Source organism: Acipenser ruthenus, chromosome 4 (assembly GCF_902713425.1).
Source record: "Acipenser ruthenus chromosome 4, fAciRut3.2 maternal haplotype, whole genome shotgun sequence".
Classification (NCBI taxonomy): Eukaryota; Metazoa; Chordata; class Actinopteri; order Acipenseriformes; family Acipenseridae; genus Acipenser; species Acipenser ruthenus.
Window position 1 is genome coordinate 47,530,420 of NC_081192.1, and position 22,527 is coordinate 47,552,946.

A 22,527-nucleotide genomic window follows, 5' to 3' on the forward strand; every position below is an offset into this window, starting at 1 on the left:
AATAATAATAACTTTACCTTTTCAATTGCTTGACCTTGCAGCATGTAGTGCTTCTGTGAGAAACAGCAGCACATCAATTGTTGTGGGCAAATCCTTGTTGCCCTCGTTGCCAGAGCAAATGCTTCTAATTTCTCTCAAATCAAAACGCAAACATCTCAAGATTTGGCAAAAACGATTCCGTGACATTGTCTATATATAAAAAAAATGAATCCCAGGTTTGTTTACATCCAAAGCTGTCACGTAAAACACAGATGCAGTTGTACAGCTTGTATAAAATAATAAAATAATACTATTGTAGACTATACAAAAAAAAACATGTACTGCGGTTCTAAGTAGAAGTGCTTATTAAATTGTTACTTTTGCAAATCTGCCGTTCAAACGCCGTCAGGATATCTAAATACATATATTTAGGAAAACTAACACCTGAAGTGCACTCTAACAAAAGTTTCGATTTCAGAGTTACCGGTGCTTTTTGTTTTCTGTTACACTAAACTTTACCATCTCTGTTTCAATAATAAATGAAAAAATGAAAAAACAAATTATACCCGAATCTCGTCCTCACAATGGGGGGCTTGACTTTTACACAAGGTCGACTTTTACATGAGTTACTGGGCCATGCAGGGCAGAGGCTACTCCAGTCCCTCTCAATATACCGGACATGTGGGGCTGAAGGATGGACCTAGTGTGGGACCAGAAAAACGATTCCACACTGGTGCACACTTGGGGGCAGGTCCAGTCTATTGAAGGTAAGGATGTTGAAGGTGCTGGGCAGTTAGTACATCCACATTTCATTATAAAAGGGCAATTGTTATATAGAGTGAACCCTGCCACGGGCACAGGACAGCCTGTAACACAATTAATGATTCCCCAGTCTTATCAGACCGAGGTCATGACATCCCTTTTTCGGGACACCTTGGAGTCGATAAAGCTAAGGAACGCATAATAATATGAATTTATGCTTGTCAAGTGACCCCGGGGATTGGTTGTGCCTCCATGATACATCAGCAGTCGCTTGCAGAGTTTGCATTCAACTTTTTTGGGGGTCGTTTGGGCATTTAACAAAAAAACTCCAAACAGCAGAGGGGTTTCGAGACATTTCTTTCAATACAGCTTATGCTATACAACGCTTTGCTGTCGAGATGGCGAATGACGAAATTAAAGGTTTGCCTCTGGATAACACGAGCTGGAGGGGGGAGCCATGTTGCTTTAAACACCAGGAGAACTTTTTGTGAGTTGGCACTATGGTTTACATACGTACATTATAAGGTGCGCCGCAATCTTGAACCTTGAGGTGTGATGCCAGACAAATCAATGAGTAGGGTTATGTTCCACAAGTTGTTACAGGACAGTTATAAAAAACTGAACTATATGAGGAACACATGTGCAAACCAGTCTCCACCAGGGGGCAGCAAAGGGTGTATTAAGAACAACATTGACAGATATACTGCCATCACTTTTTTCTTAACATGTTTTATTTGAGAGTCTTATCCTACATTTAATGGGCCTAGTAAATATCAAGTGCCAGCCACGTTATTAGAAATCACCTTAAATTGTACTTTATTGGGACCCACTTTAGAGCAAATTCCAGTTGTGTATTAACAAAGCATAGATTCCACGACCTCCAATAAATTCTTATTTTATTTTAAAATGTTACACTAAGAAAACCTCATTAAGTTGGCTCGGGTGTAACAATATTTAAGTTGTCAGCTATGGAAACTAATGTGCTTTGTTTTCTGCTGGAAAACAGACCATTGCCTCATGCTTGAATGACAAAGCCATTCGCACACATTTTTAGATGGCTGGGTTGATCAAATATTCTAGCTGCAGGATATATTCATACAGTGCCTCAGTGATGGTGATACTGTTGTCAGCTGTGTTCATTAATTCAGTCAAGCCAGTAATGATCTTTCTGTGCCAAATGAGAATGAGTCATAACGCAACATAACAGCATTTTCTTTTTTTTAAATAGATGTAATTGGTGTGATAATTATTGTTACTGTTTGGATTTTTGTTTTTAATGTTTGTTTCTTAAACAAATATACTGACAGGAAAGAGAAGAACCAACCAAGTTTTTCTAAAAAGAATGTATAACATTGTGTAGACTAGTGTTCTGCGATACCTCATTTAGGAAGCATCGATTCCTTTTTTTGCAACTGTAAAGTGCATGTCAGCCTTCTCATTTCCAGCCGGCGGCTGGCTAAATTGCCGTCTACTTTCCCTGATAAGACGCCTAAATAGTTATTTAAAAAATAAATAATGTTCATGTTCCAGTGAATAGTATTCAAAATGTGTATTTTCTTCCAGTAAAATAGGGACAATTAACAAAATTAATTACGTATGTAAGTCAAGTAAAACGTTAGTTGTCTGAGGGCATTTTGTTTCCGGACTTGTTTCCCATGGACTCCGTGAATCGCGATGGACCAATCAGTATCAAGCTTACAAGTGATGTTGGCGATGAAGGCCAGCGATGAAATGGTTATCAAATCAATCATCGATTTACACTTTTTTCTCCCCAAGAAAACAAAGCACAGTGGAGGTTAGTTATGCCACAGCTTATTGCGATTCATAATTTTTATTGCAAACTTTCAGTAGCTGTAAGCTTATGCGTTGAGTGCACGGTCTCTCATTGCCATCAAAACTAGGGTTACCATAGTGAAACAAACTATGGTAACCCAAGTTTTTTTCCCACCGGTTTTGCTCTTTTTTGTTGAGAACCAGTTCGCTATTTTGATTTCTAAACGAAGCGCTGCTTTGTTTTAGTATTTCAGTTCATACGTTATTTTCTGTGACTTCAGCTGAATTCCGTTGTCAGCAGCTTAAATTCCTCATCACTGATTTAACTGCATATTTTTATATTTTACAACATAATGTATATCAAACACAAAATGTCTTAACCCATTAATGCATATTGGTTGCTAAAGCTACCAAAGCACTTACAATACAATTGGTAAAATAAGCTAACAATTAGAACAAATCATATAAATTGAAAACAGTCAAATTCAAGAGTCAAAATTTGCTGTTACAAATGCAAAAATTCAAAAATGTAAAATACCTTCACATTCAGTCTTAGGGTGCTAATAGGCATGGTGCAAACAGATAGTATAAAAATATAGGCATTAATGGGTTAACTCTGTGTTTGCTTTCACTTTGAAACTTTTTACTCCTACGCACTCACCAGCTGTATATTGTATTCAATCTGAGTGCCTCTCGTGGCCACACGTTCTGGCAAAATTGAGCTACAGCAGTATTACATTGAAAGTCTTAAATAGACTGTATACAATCTAAGGTCAATACGTTATTGTTATTTCTATTTATCTTAAGCAACAGTTAACAGAATTGAAAAAATATTAAATGAAAAAAATACAGCTTACTGTAGAAATCGCATTGTTTACAGAAATTGCAACAGTGCCTATAGAAAGTCTCCACCCCCTTGAACTTTTTTCACATTTTGTTGTGTCAGTGCCTCAGAGTTTCATGCATTTAAATGAGGATTTTTTCCACTTATCTACACACCATACTCCACACTGTTAAGGGGAAAAAAGGTTTTATTGAGAAAGAAATTATATATTAAAAATACAAAACTGAAAGATCATAATTGGATAAGCCTCCACCCCCCTGAGTTAATACTTGGTGGAAGTACCTTTGGCAGCAATTACAGCTGTGAGTGTGTTGGGATAGGTCTCTACCAACTTTGCACACCTAGATTTGGCAATATTTGACCATTCTTCTTTACAAAACTGTTCAAGCTCTGTCAAGTTCCTTGGGGAGCATTGATGGACAGCAATCTTCAAGTCATGCCACAAATTTTAAATTGGATTTAGGTCGGGGCTCTGAGTGGGCCACTCAAGGACATTTACCTTTTTGTTCCTTAGCCACTCCATTGTAGCTTTGACTGCGTGCTTTGGGTCATTGTCATGCTGAAAGGTGAACTTCCGTCCCAGTTTCAGCTTTCTTGCAGAGGGCAGCAGGTTTTCCTCAAGGACCTCTCTGTACTTTGCGCCATTCATTTTCCCTTCTATCCTGACAAGTGCCCCAGTCCCTGCCGATGAGAAACATCCCCATAACATGATGCTGCCACCACCATGCTTCACAGTAGGGATGGTGTTCTTTGGGTGATGTGCTGTGTTGGGTTTGCGCCAAACATAACGCTTTGCATTTAGGCCAAAAAGTTCCATTTTAGTTTCGCCACATGGCTACAGAATCTCCTGAGTGTTTTTTTGCATACTTCAAACAGGATTCAAGGTGGGGTCTCTTGAGTAATGGCTTCCTTCTTGCCACCCTACCATACAGGCCAGATTTGTGGAGTGCTTGGCCAGTCTTGGCCATAAAAGCCTGTAGCTCTTGCAAACTTGCCATTGGCCTCTTGGTAGCCTCTCTGATCAGTCTCCTTCTTGCTCGGTCATCCAGTTTGGAGGGATGGCCTGATCTAGGCAGGGTCTTGGTGGTGCCATACACCTTCCACTTCTTAATAATTGTCTTGACCGTGCTCCAAGGGATATTCAAGACATTTGATATTTTTTTATACCCATCCCCTGATCTGTGCCTTTCAACAACTTTGTCCCATAGTTCTTTTGAAAGCGCCTTGGTGCTCATGGTTGAGTCTTTGCTTTGAAATGCACTACCCAACAGAGGGAACCTACAGGAACTGCTGAATTTATCCTGAAATCATCTGAATCACAACAATTTAACACAGGTGGAGGCCACGTAACTTGGTGTGTGATTTTGAAGGTGATTGGTTACACCTGAGCTAATTTAGGATTGCTATTACAAGGGGGTTGGACACTTATCCAACCAAGCTATTTCAGTTTTTATTTTTAATTAATTTTCTACCAATTTCTAGAATATTTTTTCACTTGGAAGTTGTGGGGTAGCATGTGTAGATAAATGAAAAAAATATATATTTTAATGCATTCTAATTCCAGGCTATAAGGCAACAAAAGGTGAACATTTTGAAAGGGGGTGTAGACTTTCTATAGGCACTGTATACTCAGAATCTTGGAAGACTAAAAATAAATCTAAGGATTGGTCTTGCTTTTGTGTGTGTGTGGGTGGGGGTGGGGGTGGGGGTGGGGGGGGGGGGGGGGGGGCTGTATAAGTGCAAAAGAAATAATGGAATACATGAAAAAATAGGAAACAAAACACAGTTGATGGCTTACCTGTGACATGTGTTTTTGTGCCTGAAATATAATCTGTTTCATTGGTGTCTGGTTCTGTCTTTCTTTCACCACTTTTTTCTGTGTCAAAACCAAACAGTTTGCTCAAATATGTGGATTATACTTACTTTGAAATTTACTGTGTGCTAAGACAAGTTTGTGGTTTTTAAATTCTAATATAAAAACATTATTTTGTAATGACTTTTCAAAGACACAATAGTAACTTTTACTTGCTCTTTAAATCTGACACCTAAAATCATAAAAAAAAAGAAAATAATAATTATACACTTGTTTTGAATTTTGGGGCCCTATTAAGGCACATATTTAGGCCCCTGCAAAACCCTGAAATTATTTTTAGGTGGGGGGTGTTGCCAAAAAAGGAGGTGCTACAAGTACCGTTTCTGTTTTATATCCGCTTACTTGTATGGATTGTTTTATGTTTGTTTGTTTCTATAAAAAACTTGTGACTGCTATGACTTGATAGATTGATCCGAAAATGTGTATTCAGTTACAGATTTTTGTAACAGAGGGTTCTCCCACTACAAATGTATTAGCTAAAATAAAAGATGAAGACATTTAAATCGCCAGTACAGTTAACTACAATATGTAAATCTTAATGATGCTGTCTGCTCAGCAACATATTCACAGTGTGTTCATATCCTCTTTAATCAACAGCCTTTATTTAAACACATGACTGTGTGCCATAGATATAAATGCTCTTTCTTAAAATCATTTATCCATATACATCTATTTGCATTGGTTTACAGTTGACAAGAGGCCAGTCTTTCTTTTTACACAGTTAAAATGTTCAGCTCTTTCCTGTTTTATGTTGGTGTATACTGTAGATCTATGAGCATAATCATTTATGAGCTGACAGTGCTGTGATTTGCTATGTTAGGCAAAAACCATCTATGCACCTACTGTATAGCACTCTGAATTTGCCTTGTGAAATGTGCAGATTGTTTGCAATGTACTGTATGTTGCTGAATACTGGTTGCTAAATATCAGTTATTCTTTCACAAAGTATTTTTCTTTGTATCTAGTTACCTTGAGTAAATCATACATTACCTATCAGTTTATAGTATGTAAATGCATAAAACTCACCAAAACCAGTTAAACCTATTGATATTAATAGTGAAATGGACACACTTGCAACACGAGAAGAACCAAGGGTGCGTTTTATTATGGAGAGATGTGTTCAACAGTTATCCAGAAGAAAATATTCTGTTGGGTGAAATAATCAGACAAAATATTTAACTATGTTACATCACATGGTCAATTTAGTAGTTGCAATACAGAACACTACAGGTATTAATACGGTACTAAAGGACATACTATACACATTACATAGTACTATACAGTGGGGATATTAATCTCAGGATGAACGGGTTAACACAGTTTCACTAACATCCAATTGGTTTTATTGTTTCAATACACAACGTCCATAAAACGAGATAATGCTGTACAAAGCTTTACAATGAACACTGATACAATGCAGATTCAGGAGGCTTGTTCTCACAACTGGAAATTACTACTACCACTTTGCTTCCTAGTTCTAGAAGTTTACTGCACATTTTCTCTGTGTTGGCACATGTTATTGTTTCTTAGTTATTGTTTAGGACCCACCATGAAGCTGAAATAGAAAAAGAAATGGAATCTTAAAATCAGTCTAATAAATGTATTCGGGTGCTGTGTTTATGATGGTCAGGATTGTCTTGTATAGGGTAAGCGGGAAGAGTGAGACATGAGAAAGACAGACAGCTAGAGAGTGGTGGACAGAGAGACACGATTAGGCACAATTGTAAAAGGAAGGCTGACGTGACATTGCCAGTATGTTTCAGTCAAACATTACAGTTACCACAAGCAGTTCAAATTGCCCTTCTACTCCCAGTCCATGTCCTCCAACTCTTTGACTGGTATTAATTTTAAACAATGTGACATTAAAAATAAAACAATGTGTATTTCTTTTTAAATCACAGACTTGAAAGGGAATAAAATCCAGTGTTCTGTGCTGATTTTTGGTTGTTTTGAATCCTTTTGCAACAATTATTGGAGGTAACAGCAAAATTACCTAACAGACTAGCCAAGATGCTTCAGTCACATATTGAATTTCAGCTTTTAAAAAACAACTTCCATTTGTATAAACTTTAATCATTAAGGGATCAATTGATATGGTACGCAGTTTACATCAGTACTGGCTGACCCTGAGGCCAGGAGGCCTTCTTATAGTAGGACTGTAATATCTATAAACAAGGTATTATTTTTTTCTTCTTTAAAACAGTGTATACTAGCCTGGGACAAGCATTGTTGTCATAAGCTCAGGGGTCTCCAAGAAATCCACGTTACTCCGCTGGAAGGTCTTGCTGTAGTTAGTCTGGAGGTGACTGCATAGTGAAATGTAAATAGAGGGGAGTAAAATCAACAACAGAACTAATGGTAAGAATATGAATACCATTCCTCTGCTGTCATTTAAAAAAAACAAACATCTCAATTCAACAGATATGAGAAAACAACCTTACACACTAGGGCAGCATTTCCTAACCCTGTTCCTGGCGGCACATTGTGCTCAATTTCTTAATTGAACCGTATCAACAAATGAAGAGCTTGAAAATAATGGGAACATTCCCAGTTAATCATTTTATTAGTTCAATGTAGGGTTCAATTAAGCAATTAAGCGCTGCATTGGAATGAAAACCAGCAGACACGGTGTGCCGCCAGGAACAGGGCTGGGAAACGCTGCACTAGAGCATCCAGTCACAATAGAAGGAGATAGGCGGCATCCATCACATGCTGCCACCTAGCCAATGATTTTAGTGTTTATGTCTGCAATAATACATGCAGGCATGACAGAAAGTTGACAGCAGCAACAATGGAAATGAATCAGAGATCATTTCTGGACAGACATCATTTTACATGTAAACGTCTGGAAAGACATATTTTCCAAGTTTTTAAAAAATATATTTTTAGTATAATCTTTGAGATACAGGAAACTAAAACCTACTTACTTTTTCCAGACATTGCTGTGCTCCCAGAATTCATAAAGTATGAAACGGGACTCATTCGAAAGCTTCTGTACAGCAATACTGTTAATGACAAAACATGTTTGAAATGAACTTGAATACACAGAACATTACAAAATGCTAAAAGACATATACAGTATATGAAAGCACACATGTAATATGTTATTATTTAACAGGTAATGCATGGACATATTAATATATATATATATAAAAATGTATTCTTATAAAGTCGTGGTTGGAACAAAGCACGATTAAGATAGAGTCCCTGATGATTTTGCCTCCCTAACTCCCATGAGCGCCAGAGCCAATGTAACGCTTCCTGTGAAATCCCCAGTGAAGGTCAGGCCCTCTTCACAGCCATGACTTGCACTTCCCTGACTATGACTCCCCTTCACACCATGCGGTCACGTCTTTACCTGGTGTGCAGCTCGAGACCCGATCTATTGATATGTTTTAAGCAGGTATTAGACTATTGTAATGAAAACTAATGAGAAGTCAACCAAGCTACAATGCTGTGATACTTACTGCAAGCACCCTGTCTGTGAGGTAGCAGACTCAATATACTGTCTCAGGGCCAGCCGGAACTCCTCCTGCTCCTCCTCGAGCACACTTAACTGCCGCTGCACTATCAGGATGTGCTGTGGAGGAGATCAAACAGGGACTAATGAGATAGGCTTGGAAATGTGGGTGGGCCCCAACTTGGAGTGGATGGGCAATGGCCAAAGGTCTGACATCACAGGAAATAGATTACATTGCAAAAATGATTTAAATCCATTAAAACCCTGAATACATCAAATATTTCACCTGCAAATCCATTTAAAATTTTTTAAGTAGACAACAAATGACATTTGAATGCGTTTTAAAAAGCCAAACATGTAGTGTCACCAAACCAGCGAGAACACAGTAATATTACATTTTAAGCAATTATTAAATATAATGAAAGTTAGTAAATGACTTGCCATTGCCTAGTTAGTATCCTCTCATTTCCGCTCCACCTTAGAGGGTAAGGCGTAGGGGGTTTGCTGCTGAATATTGCAACATTGAGGCTCGCGCAGCTGTCTTAACCATGTTCACAGTGGAGAAGAGCCTTAAAAGTGCATGCTTATTTGGAAAGATAATCAAGCGGCAATCATCTCAAACTTAAATTAGTGCTGGATAATTTTCCACCACAGCCGATTTGAGCTTTATTTGTTGAACAATGACTAAAAATGTCAGCTTCATCCATACCTGTTGTACAACAAAGTACATGCCAGTAGTAGACTTACTCTATTGCCAAATGTGTCCAGACGTGACTGTCATGAGGCCATATCATATAAGTCATTGCTCTCAAATCTTCTTAGAGTGCTCCCTGGTTGACTTTACCAAAAATAAAGTAACAAACAAATCATCCAGTCGATTTGGTAATTTTCTCTTCCGACATTTATTTTCACATGTTGCTATTTCCACTTCTGAAGTAGATGAACAAGTAAAGAATAATTTGCAGATTCGGTGAAAGAAGATGTTATGCAAGTTGGTTTTGTGGCTTCATTATCTGTCTATTGTCTTTTAAAAAAATAAATACTCATTTGTTTTGGCATGTTGACCGCCGCACTACTAGTAATTACTTTGCTTGAAAAACTGCACATTTTAAATAATTCCACGCCAACAGCCTCACAAGCTGTCAATCAAACGTGGCTTGCACATGACTCGATGTATGAGAGGATGATCCCATCCAAACATTGCATCACAATGACTACTTTGCTTTGATTGGCTAAAGCCTGCGACATTTTCTCTAGTCTGTTTGTCCTAAACTTAAGCTCCCGCCTTTGAAGTGCACAGTTTGAAAAAAACAAAACAATTACAGATACTTAAACTTGGCATTCACATAGCCGCAGATTTGGGTGGGCCATTGCCCACCCAGGCCCACGCGTGGCTATGCCTGTTTCCAATTGCTTTTTTTATTCATTACAGTACTTCTTTCTTTACATGTGCTGAGCCAGACAGAGCCTCCTACACTATTCCTCCAGCCTTAATAATTTATGTCACTGTCACAAGGATAGCTTTGTGGTGACGTCAGACCAGGAAGAGACTGACAACACAGGCAAGTACTGCGGGGCGAGATGCAAATGCATTTGTTTCTTTTATTAAATAAATTAATTAAACAAAACAAAACACTCAAAACAAAAGGCACGATGGCCAAAACAGACAGAACACAAAACGTTAGGTTACTTACTGTAACCCTGGTTACCTGAAAGAGAAGACGTCCACCAATTAACATTATGTATGGGATATGCCTGCCCATTGAGTAGGTATCGCTGAGCTCTCTATACCAGAGCTGCCGATAGGCCCCTTCCTGGGATGATGCACTCTGTCCCGCCCACCGAGGGATTAAAACCGTCATCCTGAGGAAGCCATTTCTCTTTCTCCATCGAACCCGTGAGGGTAACCGATGTGATCTCGCGGTTGGTGATCGTCTTCTCTTTCAGGAAACCAGGGTTTCGGTAAGTAACCTAATGTTCCCTTCCAATTCAAAGACGACCACCAATGACATTACGTATGGGATAATGTATACCAGAGCCATCATGAGGGAGAAGGAACGGCAGCATATGAGGGATGCATCAGAACCGCATAACCCAAGGGTTAGCGGTGTGAGCTTACACCCTCAAGGACCCTCGTGCCTAATGAAGGCAGGGCAGGATCTACCACAATAAGGCAGTAGAACCTGGAGAAAGTATGTGGCATAGCCCAGCTAGCCGCAGTACAAATATCAGACATTGAGGCCCCTCTGAAGAGGGTCCAAGATGTAGCCAACCCTCTAGTGGAGTGTGCGGCTACCCTGCCAGGTGGGGGAAAGCCAGCACCATCATACGCAGTCGAGACTGTGTCCACAATCCAATGTGACAGATGCTGCTTTGAGAGGGGCTGTCCTAGGGTACGTGTCCCGTGACAGACAAAGAGTTGGTCAGACTGACGCAGCGCTCTTGTCCTATCCACGTAGCATCTCAATGCCCGCGCTGGGCAGAGGAAATTCAATTTCTCATCCTCCGTTGAAGCAAACAGTGGTGGATGTAAGGACTCCAGTTCCACAGACTGATTAATGTGGAAGGCTATGATCACCTTGGGGAGGAAAGTAGGGTTGGTGCGCAAAGACTGCCTGCTGCCATCCTCCCAAACACGAACGCAGGAGCTGTGCACAGACAGTGCCTGCAGCTCACTGACCCACTCAGGAGTGCTGGAACTAGGGGTGCTGGGGGTGCGGCAGCACCCCCTGGATTGAAGTGCTATGCGCATGCTTCCATATACAGTACAGGGGTTACAGTTGTGTTCAGTGGCTTTCAGCACTCCCACTATAAAAATTGTTCCAGCGCCACTGGACCCGCTTAGCGGAGGTGATAGCCATGAGGAAGGCTGTCTTCATAGACAGGTACTTCAGCTCTACGGAGTGTATGGGCTCAAACGGGGCCTTCGTGAGAGCCTCCAGTACAATATTAAGGCTCCATTCGGGTAGAACAATCCTCCTGGGAGGGTGTAATCGCCAAGCGCCTTTAAGAAATTTGGGTAGCCAAGAAATGGGACAACGAATGTACAGGGGGCATGGCATGCAGAAATAGCTGCTAAATACACCTTCAAAGTGGAAGGTGACCTACCAGCATCAAGCAGTTCTTGCAGAAACTTTAAGATTCTAGCCAGCCACCAAGCTTGGAAATACCTCCACTTCTAGGTGTACAAAGACCTAGTGGAGTCTACCCTAGTGCTCTGCAATGTACTCACAACCACATCTGATAGCCCTATGGCTAACTGGCGGTCCCTTTCAGGTCCCAGACCCATAGCCGGAGCCTGCCCAGTTCCAGGTGCCAAAGAGTACCTCTCGTCTGACTGAGGAGATCCATGCGCAGTGGGATCTCCCAGAGCTGGCAGTGAAACAGCTGGCACAGGGTCGAAAACCAAATTCTCCTGGGCCACTTGGGGGCCATTAGGTCCCAAATGCGCTCCACTATCTGAGGGTGGAGTCGCCACTCTGACGGATGCGGACCCTTCCTGGAGAGGAGGTCCGCTACCCAGTTCACCACTCCGGGAGTGTGCGTCGCCTGTAGGGGCAGCAAGTTCCTCTGAGCCCACATCAAAAGCCTGACGGCAATGCAATGCAACTCCGGGGACTGTAGGCCACCCTGGTGGTTGACATACGCCACCACTGTCGTGTTGTCTGTCCGGATCAACAGGTGTACCCCTCAGCACCGGGAGGAAGTGGTGAAGAGCAAAGCAGGGATGTCCAGCGGTCCAGCCAGGATCCGTATACTCCTCTGCCTTCCCAGACCGCCCCCCAACCCAAGCTGGAGGCGTCTGTCGTCACCACTTGGCGGTTTAACACTACTCCCATTCGCACACCCTGAGGTGAAAGGTTGTCCTCCACCAGCGTAGGGTTGCCGAGCACACGTGAGACACAGTCAGCCGACGGTGTCTGTCGCGTTTGGTGTTGAGGTGTAGCAGGCGCATGCGAAGCAGACCCATCTGAATGGCCGATATGGCTGCGGCCATCAGACCCAATAGTTTCTGGAACAATAGGAGGGTGACCTGCGATCCCTGCTGGAACATGGAGAGGCAACCCTGAATAGCTGCACCTACGTCACCTGACAGGTATGCGTGCATCGTACCGGAGTCCAGCCGGAGTCCCAAGTATCTCGCGCACTGCACCGGTGTAAACCGACTCTTTGCATCATTGATGGTGAGGCTCAGCCTCGCCAGATGCTCTATCACGACCCCTCTCCCTCTCGCGACTGGGAACAGATCAACCAGTCATCGAGATTATTACTCTGATCCCCCGCAGCCGTAGGGGGGCCAGGTAGTGTCCACGCTTTTTGAAAACATACGAGGAGCTAGGGAGAGGCCGAATGGCAGCACAACAAACTTGTAAATGCTTCCCTGAAAAGAGAAGCGGAGATACTTCCTGTGCTCTGGACGAATGGGACCGTGAAAGCACGCGTCCTGTAAGTCCACGGTGGTGAACCAGTTGCCCGGCCAGACAGACCGGAGAATGAGACGGTGAGTCAGCATCTGGAACCTCCTTTCTTTTAAGAACCCGTTGAGGAGCCTCAGGTCTAGGATGGGGGCGAAAGCCGCCATCTTTTTTGGGTACCAGAAAATACCTTGAGTAGTACTCCTCTCCGTGGGAGGTGGGGTCTACGAGACGAATGGCTCGCTTGCACAGCAAGGTGGCCACTTCTTTCTGAAATACCAAGGCCTGGAGAGGGTCTGTCACGAAAGTATTCATGATACCTCGAAAGGGAGGAGGTCCCAAGCGGAACTGAAGCGCGTAACCGTTTTGCACGGAGGTGCAAGCGCGCCAGTACTGCAGCTGTTGTGCCGAAAAGGGGGTCTGAGGCTGCCAGCCTTCAGGGGCCCTACTCAGGCTGCTGAGGCTGTGGCGGGGCAGTTTGAGGTGGCTGTCTAGGGCGCTGGCCCTGGAAACGCTTCCTGGGACACTGGTGTGTGGGCTGGATACGTCCTGCGTTCCCTCTGTCTGCCAGGTGGGCCCGGTTGTTTGCTGCTGGTGTGCCCTGTAGGCGATGCCTTAGGTCACCCAGCGGAGCCGTGGGGACTGGAAGCGTCTGAGGAGCTCGTCAGCGGTTCGACCTGCCCCACGTGGAAGTGCGGGGAGGGAGCAACGCAGCCACCTGCTGGGACGCCTCGCATTCCCGGTGGGATCTTTGTAAGATCTCCCCCACGGCTGGCCCAAAGGTATGTCCTGGGAATATAGGCACGTCTAACAGTGCAGCGTTATCCACATCAGGAACTCTGGTTTGTGACAGCCACAGTTGTTTACGAGCCACAATCAAGCTAGTAAGGCTCTGGCCAAGAGCTTGCCCTTGGAGACCGGAGATCTGCAGCAGCGTGCTGGACAGGAGATGTAGCTTCGTGGCCACTGGCTCAGGGAGCAGGGCCTCACACAGTACACTATCCATATAGGCCATGAGCACACTGCCGTGTTTGACAGGCAAGTTGCCTGTGCCTCTGCTGCATACGCCCGCTTGAGATGCATTTCTGTCACCTTGCATTGAGAGTTCGGGCACGCCGGGTCTCTAGCCAACCCACCCACTGACGGGGCCTTAACCAGGGCTGCGATGGTGGAGTCTACTGGGGGGAACCCCGCTAGGCCAGGCTTTTCCGCGCCTTCTAGAGAGGCAAGCGGCATGGCCTGTTTTACCAAGCTAGGACCTGAGGCCGGACAATCCCAGGAGGAGTATATCTCCTCCATGAAGTCTGGGAAGGCCGGGAACTTTTGAGGGTGAGGAGCCATCGCCTGCGTCCGGAAAACGGACCAGCGTGCTTCTGCCGCTGGTGTCCAAGGGACCTGCAGGAAGGCTGCAGCGCTTCCCATAAGTGCCGAAACTGAGCTGGACAACGGGGGAGCACTGGCTTCCGAGGCTACCTCGAAGCCAGGTTCTTCCTCAGCAGGAGATCGAGCTCCCCTCCTACCTGCATGTCAAAGGAGAAAGAGGCCCCCTCCCCAAAGGCCACTATAGAAAGCGTGTCCTCTTGCACCAGCTGGGATGTCTCATCCCATCCACCCTGATCTCCCCTGGGGGAGGGGGGTTATGGCAATTGGGGCTGCAACGGAGCTGGGACTGCGGCCAGGGCCGCAGGTGCCTGTTTGGCCAAGAGCTCCTGGACCTGGGCCATCTGGGCTTTGAGGTCCATAATGTCCTGCGCCTGCCTGGAATGCTTCACCCTTCTCGCCTACGGAGATGGGGAGTGACTATGGGAGGCCTGCGCATCGGGGATGTTCAGCAGGGGATCCTGGGACAGATCATGGAGGAGGGACTCTGGGGCTCCGGCCACCAAGGATGTGAAACTCGCCTTCGTGACCCTCTCCAACTTATTCTCCTTCACCCGGGGCTGAAAAGTAAAGGCTTTTGAGCGAATGCAAGGGAAATACAATCGACTCGATTCGACTCCAGAAGCTCTTTTCTAGCAACATGCTTAGCTCAACACAGAGGTCTTACCGTACCGTCTTGAGAAGGAAAAAGAAAAATGGCTTCCTCAGGATGACGGTTTTAATCCCTCGGTGGGTGGGACCGAGTGCATCATCCCAGGAAGGGGCCTTTCGGCAGCGCTGGTATAGAGAGCTCAGCGATACCTACCCAATGGGCAGGCATATCCCATACATAATGTTCGTTGGTGGTCGTCTACGAATTGAAAGGGAACAGTACACACACTGAATAAATCCAAGTACTGAGTAGCAACTGTTAGATTTTAAAGATCTTTGTTGCTGACGTTCTGCCTCTGAACAACCCCACCCTGGTCAGCAAAAGCTGCTGGTTTTTATATTGTGGTCAAGGGATTAACTGGCTATCAATTACCTATTTTCTCCCTCAACCACATTTTGCACAGGCTTTCTCATACGCATGGTCGACAGCCAGTTTGTCAATAATCACTCCCTGCCGACCACGCATTCTCACGATTTTAGCTGGATGTAGGTAGCATTGTAACCCCATTCATGCAGTAATAACAATAATCTAATAACACTTTTTTTTGGTGTGCACTAAAATACTTTTGAAATGCAGTGTTTGTTTTAATAAACAACCACAAGGAGTAAGGACTCACACTTAAACACCTTCGTTGGCAAATGTGAGTAAAGATGCAATTCAAAATGAACTGTTCTACACAGATCCTGTAAAATCACCCAATAGTCTGCTGCTTTCATCTCCAGTATGGGGGCATGTCATATCACACTGCAGTTACGTATCTCTAGACATTGTGATGATCAAAGGCTGATGTGATCTCCCCAGGGATGAATTCAATTGAAAGAACTGACATACTTTTGAGAACCAAAATAAGAAAATACAATACACAGGTATGAGAACAGCTTTAACCTGTGGAATTACCTTTTCCTTACAGTGTAGTTTTATAGTATCTGGAGATGACGCCTACAGTGGAAAATTGTTGCACCGGGGGTACTAATTTGATTTTCAGGGGGCATTGTTTTCTACAATAATCTACTGATATATATATATATATATATATATATATATATATATACAGACGTGCTCAAATTTGTTGGTACCCTTACAGCTCATTGAAATAATGCTTAATTCCTCCTGAAAAGTGATGAAATTAAAAGCTATTTTAGCATGTATACTTGCATGCCTTTGGTATGTCATAGAATAAAGCAAAGAAGCTGTGAAAAGAGATGAATTATTGCTTATTCTACAAAGATATTCTAAAATGGCCTGGACACATTTGTTGGTACCCCTTAGAAAAGATAATAAATAATTGGATTATAGTGATATTTCAAACTAATTAGTTTCTTTAATTAGTATCACACATGTCTCCAATCTTGTAATCAGTCATTCAGCCTATTTAAATGGAGAAAAGTAGTCACTGTGCTGTTTGGTATCATTGTGTGTACCACACTGAACATGGACCAGAGAAAGCAAAGGAGAGAGTTGTCTGAGGAGATCAGAAAGAAAATAATAGACAAGCATGGTAAAGGTAAAGGCTACAAGACCATCTCCAAGCAGCTTGATGTTCCTGTGACAACAGTTGCAAATATTATTAAGAAGTTTAAGGTCCATGGAACTGTAGCCAACCTCCCTGGGTGCGGCCGCAAGAGGAAAATCGACCCCAGATTGAACAGAAGGATAGTGCAAATGATAGAAAAAGAACCAAGGATAACTGCCAAAGAGATACAAGCTGAACTCCAAGGTGAAGGTACGTCAGTTTCTGATCGCACCATCCTTCGCTTTTTGAGCGAAAGTGGGCTCCATGGAAGAAGGCCCAGGAGGACTCCACTTTTGACAGAAAAACATAAAAAAAGCCAGACTGGAATTTGCTAAAATGCATATTGACAAGCCACAATCCTTCTGGGAGAATGTCCTTTGGACAGATGAGTCAAAACTGGAGCTTTTTGGCAAGTCACATCAGCTCTATGTTCACAGACGAAAAAATGAAGCTTTCAAAGAAAAGAACACCATACCTACAGTGAAACATGGAGGAGGCTCGGTTATGTTTTGGGGCTGCTTTGCTGCGCCTGGCACAGGGTGCCTTGAATCTGTGCAGCGCACAATGAAATCTCAAGACTATCAAGGCATTCTGGAGCGAAACGTACTGCCCAGTGTCAGAAAGCTCTGTCTCAGTCGCAGGTCATGGGTCCTCCAACAGGATAATGACCCAAAACACACAGCTAAAAGCACCCAAGAATGGATAAGAACAAAACATTGGACTGTTCTGAAGTGGCCTTCTATGAGTCCTGATCTGAATCCTATCGAACATCTATGGAAAGAGCTGAAACTTGCAGTCTGGAGAAGGCACCCATCAAACCTGAGACAGCTGGAGCAGTTTGCTCAGGAAGAGTGGGCCAAACTACCTGTTAACAGGTGCAGAAGTCTCATTGAGAGCTACAGAAAACGTTTGATTGCAGTGATTGCCTCTAAAGGTTGTGCAACAAAATATTAGGTTAGCGGTCCCATCATTTTTGTCCATGCCATTTTCATTTGTTTTATTATTTACAATATTATGTTGAATAAAAAATCAAAAGCAAAGTCTGATTTCTATTAAATATGGAATAAACAATGGTGGATGCCAATTACTTTTGTCAGTTTCAAGTTATTTCAGAGAAAATTGTGCATTCTTCGTTTTTTGTGGAGGGGTACCAACAAATTTGAGCACGTCTGTATATATATAAATACTGTATCTATATATATATATTACTTTTTTTTTATAATAAAACATTTAAAATTTGGAACAACAACAACAATCATCATCATCATCGTAAACAGTATTGATTAAATACTGATCTTAGCCATTATGTACATCTTCTGTCAGTTTTACTTGTAGAAACTGGTACTAGCATGGGTGAATCATATCATTATACAGTTTGTCAATTGCATTTTCATGCATGGTCTTTTCTGAAAATCTGACATTATGTATTGTACAGCCATCAGGAAACATTGCATATTTTCTCTTTTCCACCAGATGCCACTGTTTGTTCATAGTTTTTAAATTCACTTTTGCCATCTGGCTCATTAAAGCTAATACCAACTGAGAATTCATCCATTGTGTATTTAAAAAGCACACCATGTTCTAACAGAGTGGCTTTATTACCTGAACTACTGCGTACAGCATATGCAGACAGTGGCTGTTCGGTTTCAAGTTTCAATATAAGGGTTTTAGAAAGCTTTTATTGGAGTTGTCTGTAGGGTGGCTTTGGAGCAGCTACAAAAATAGAAACTTAGGACACTGTGCTATGTTATATAGTTAGGCCCTGTCCATACTACTTAACCGATCTCGAGAACCATACTGTCACAAAGACGGCCGGAGTGGGTGGCATCAGACCAGAGCCAGGAAATAAAACGACAGAGAGGTGTGGTTTGGTGGAGCTGAGCGAATGGTTTCGCTCAGCATTTAATAAACAGAACAGAAAATAAAAAGGTTGTAAACATACAAAAACACAGGACACGGCACTGGTAGCCAAAATAAAGAGACAAACAAAAACGAACACACACTAACAAACAGGGACGAACAAATACGGTGAGAAACTCTTATTATTATTATTCTTGTTATTATTATTCTCATTACCTCCTCTCTCCCGTTCTTTCGCCCTGAACACCCAACCCCGAGTGAATGAAAATGTGTCTATATATACTGTTGTGCTGGGATTCAATTACTAATTAATTATTCACTTGAATCCCAGCACGTGAATTCATTACATGCAACCCCGTGCTCACATATTACATTTAACCAGCACGTGAAGTGATTTGTGGCCTCCTCGTGCCTAAATACAAATCTACATTTTTAAATACACGTGAAACACAGACCCGTTTATATCCCGTGTACCAATCTCTATACACCAACATTAACACACGCAACATACACCACATAAACGCACACAAGGGCAGGGCACATTGCCACACATACTCAAAAATGTTTTAATTAATCCAGCTCAAAGCGTCCACACTGAAGTACTGTGTCATGTTTAGTCGGGCTTAATCCATACACAGACTATTAAAATAGTTTGATTACAGTTCCTAGCAGCGCAGTGGACTGTGGGACTTAATATGACATCATCCCACCATGCACTGTATTTTATGTTTACAACCCAGCAAATATGGAGCCTGTGCCAACGGAAAACATGGCGTTTCTTAGCATGAACATTATGGCTTTGTTTCTTAAAAACACAAGGTACATTTTGTCATAATGTGTGCATTTCGTTTTGAACTGTTCTATACAATAAGGGAAGGGAGCATCGCATTGGCTTTGGCGCTCCCGTGGGTTAGGGAGGTAAAACAGACAGGGACTGTTTCTCCTCATCGCTCTACAGTGAACCCTGCTGGCCTGGCACCAAGTAAGCTCAGCGCGGACACCTGCAGAGCTGGCCTTTGTTCTCCAGAGATCGGTAGCTTGCTGACATCCGGTCTTGAGTTCCTGGGTGAAAAAGGAAGCTGGCTTGGTCGTGGGATTGGAGGATGCCCACTGAATCTTCGGGTCTCCTGAGCCATGTGGGGAATTACTGCGGTGAAGAGAAAATCGATTGGGCATTCCAAATTGGGAGAACATCGTGGGGAAATTATAACTGGACACACTAAATTAGAAAAATAAAATAAAAAATAGATTTCTGATACTATAATGCAACTGTAATCTATAGTCCTGTCATTTCTGTCAGCAAAGTGTCTCAAGGTCTCAAGGTCTGTCTACAAGTCATGGGAGATGGAGGAGCTGTTATGTGGTCCCCATGGCTCATGACCACTCCATGGGGAGTGAAGATCTTCAATGTTCACAGGCCACACAAGAACTTGATTTCTCCAAAGGACAGAACCTCCTACAACACAACTGTAACGCAAAGCTGTGACAAGCTCTGGCGGGAACAGTGCCCCCTATTGAGCTAACAAATACTACTTCCTGTGACCGCAAAGCTAAGTAAGACCATGTCACCAAACATACATTATTAATAATAGTGGTGGGCAACGATATGAAAATTGTATTTCGATATCAATAATATCGAAGTCTTCCAAAACACATACAAATTTAATAACAAAATTGCAATATCAAACATATATACATATATAGACGTTAACAGATATTTACATATGAAAAACTTAGTGGTGCTTTGCTTCACAATATCCACGGAGAAAAACAAGGTCTTGTTATATTGTTTTACTATTCCATCCATCATCAGCCACCTCAAAACCGAAATATTTCTATACTTCACTGCACACAGACTTTGGGGTTGTTAATTTTCTAGCCAATCTGGATGTAATTGAATCTTCACCTGCTCTGCGTAAAAATGCTGACTCATGAAACCTCTAAAAGTATTAAGTATGGTGTCATGCTGAATTTTGCATTATTTTGTGATGTGTTTTGATGTTTTAAAAGTACATCTCATTTATAATACACGTTTTAAAAATACATTAATAATAGCATAAGTAATCACACAGACAAAATGCAATAAACTGCTGACGCATGCACGTATCTCAAAATAATGCCAATAGTACTTAATGCAGCATGCAAATAGCGTTTGGTACCTAAACACCAATCAGACTAGAAACACAAAACAAAACCAGGAATGGAAGGGCAAACTGAGATGCTATATTTTGAAAAATCAGGTATAAATCAGTAAAAAAACGAGGTTAAGTTAAGAAAAAAAAATTCCTGTAATGTTTCAGTAAAATTCGGAATAAACTGGAAATTCTTCCCGAGGGGTGTTCTCTTAGCCGGAGACTACTGTTGTAATAATATTATTATTAAAGGAGCACAGTATGTACATTATTTAAACATGCCAGTACTAGCGTAACACATTATTATTATTATTATTATTATTATTATTATTATTATTATTATTATTATTATTATTATTAATAACACTAATAATCTAATAATAATAATAATAAACATTACTGCATGAAATTGTTACTTCTAGGATGAGGATATTTTGGTCAGTGCAATCTGTGAACAGCAGAGTTTCAGGCTGCTAAGCCCCTGTTACTGAAGAGTGTCAGAAGTAAACAGAAAATGATCGGTTTCTCCCCTGGAGACACCAGTGACCTCTGTGGAAGCACTTCACTGCTGCCTGCGCCTGCAAAATCTAATTCAACAAGATTTAAAAATGAGAAAATCATGTTCATGTTCTTGTTTGTCACATTTTATTAACTTTATTTAACCCATTGAGACACTTTAAAAAATCGTTTTTTGAAGTAAAAGCTTTGGGAATAAGCTGCTCACTGGATGACACAATTAAACAGAAAGGTTTATAGTTTCATTAGTAAAGGGCCAAGTCAAGATGTTTAGTTTTAGTTTCTTCTGTGAAACCTACTCTGAAATGTTTGGTTTTGAACTACAATAAAACAGCAATAAATCTGGTTTTGTTTTTTACACACCCTTCAAATCATTACTCGTATAACTTTTAATGACCGACAGCACAGAAGTACAACCTGATCCAAAAACTTCTTAGTCAGAAGCTACCATGTTCTTCCTTTTAAAAAAAGGGAATAATGTTTGTCTGGCAAATCTTGTAAACGGTCAATAAAGAAATTTTCTTTTTATTCTGAAAAATATTATTGAAAACAGATTTGCAAAAAAAAAATTCTGGCTTAATTGTCCATATAACTATTAATCATCAGGTTAATCTCAGTCACTATATAGCTGTTATTAATATATGTATAGTAAAGTTAAATAGATGTACAGTAAAGGTTATATAGAATAACCTTTAAGATCTTCCAAACAGGTTATTTGACCCTGAGGATAAAGATCACGAGTCTGACTTGTCGCTTTGGGTGACTGTGACAGAAATACAATGACCTGTGAGGGCACTAAGCAGCGAGAACAGAGTACCTTGGGTGGGCTGGCCTGACAGTTCTTTCCCAGGGTTCAAGGGAAGTCGGCCAGCTAGAACGGGGGCGGAACTCCAGTGCATTAACTCATCGACCCAGAAGGGAAACGACGTGGCAGCCGCAGATTGGAGAGGCGGCTGCACTCGTTTACCAAGGGGTCATGTGTGACGGCATAAAAGGGGCCGGAGACGCAATCTGTTCCTTCACTTTGGTTTGTGATTTGAACCTGAAAGGACCCGTGAGAGACCCAGTGATAAAACGTACCATGCGTGTTTTGTTTGTTTGTCTATAATTGTCTTGTTTGTTATTATTAGATGACTAACACATTCCGGAGCTGTCGCCAAGGGCCAACACAAAACCCGGAACAGCACTTCACCTTTGTCACGTATAAACTTGAATCACCCACCACGAGCACTACAGCACTCCAGTTCTGGTGACTGTGTTTGTACATTGTGGGAAAGATACATGTGTTTATTATTTGGGACTACAACCCGTTTATTCATTCCAGTGCATTACACATTGTTGTGTATTGCCTGGGGTTGTTTGGTCACC

General features: G+C 42.1%; 1 protein-coding gene across 1 annotated transcript in view; it reads right to left on the minus strand.

Annotated features, from left to right (window-relative positions):
* Nucleotides 1-6,306: 6,306 nt before the first annotated feature.
* Nucleotides 6,307-22,527, minus strand: part of LOC117399977 (N-terminal EF-hand calcium-binding protein 1-like) — a 126,390-nt gene continuing 110,169 nt past the window's right edge. Inside the window, exons 10-13 of the mRNA XM_033999441.3 lie at nucleotides 8,699-8,811; nucleotides 8,159-8,236; nucleotides 7,446-7,537; nucleotides 6,307-6,786 (exon numbers count right to left, since the gene is read on the minus strand). Coding sequence (XP_033855332.3) covers nucleotides 6,758-6,786; nucleotides 7,446-7,537; nucleotides 8,159-8,236; nucleotides 8,699-8,811 — 312 coding nt within the window. The 3' untranslated portion in view covers nucleotides 6,307-6,757. The remainder of the gene's footprint in view (nucleotides 6,787-7,445; nucleotides 7,538-8,158; nucleotides 8,237-8,698; nucleotides 8,812-22,527) is intronic.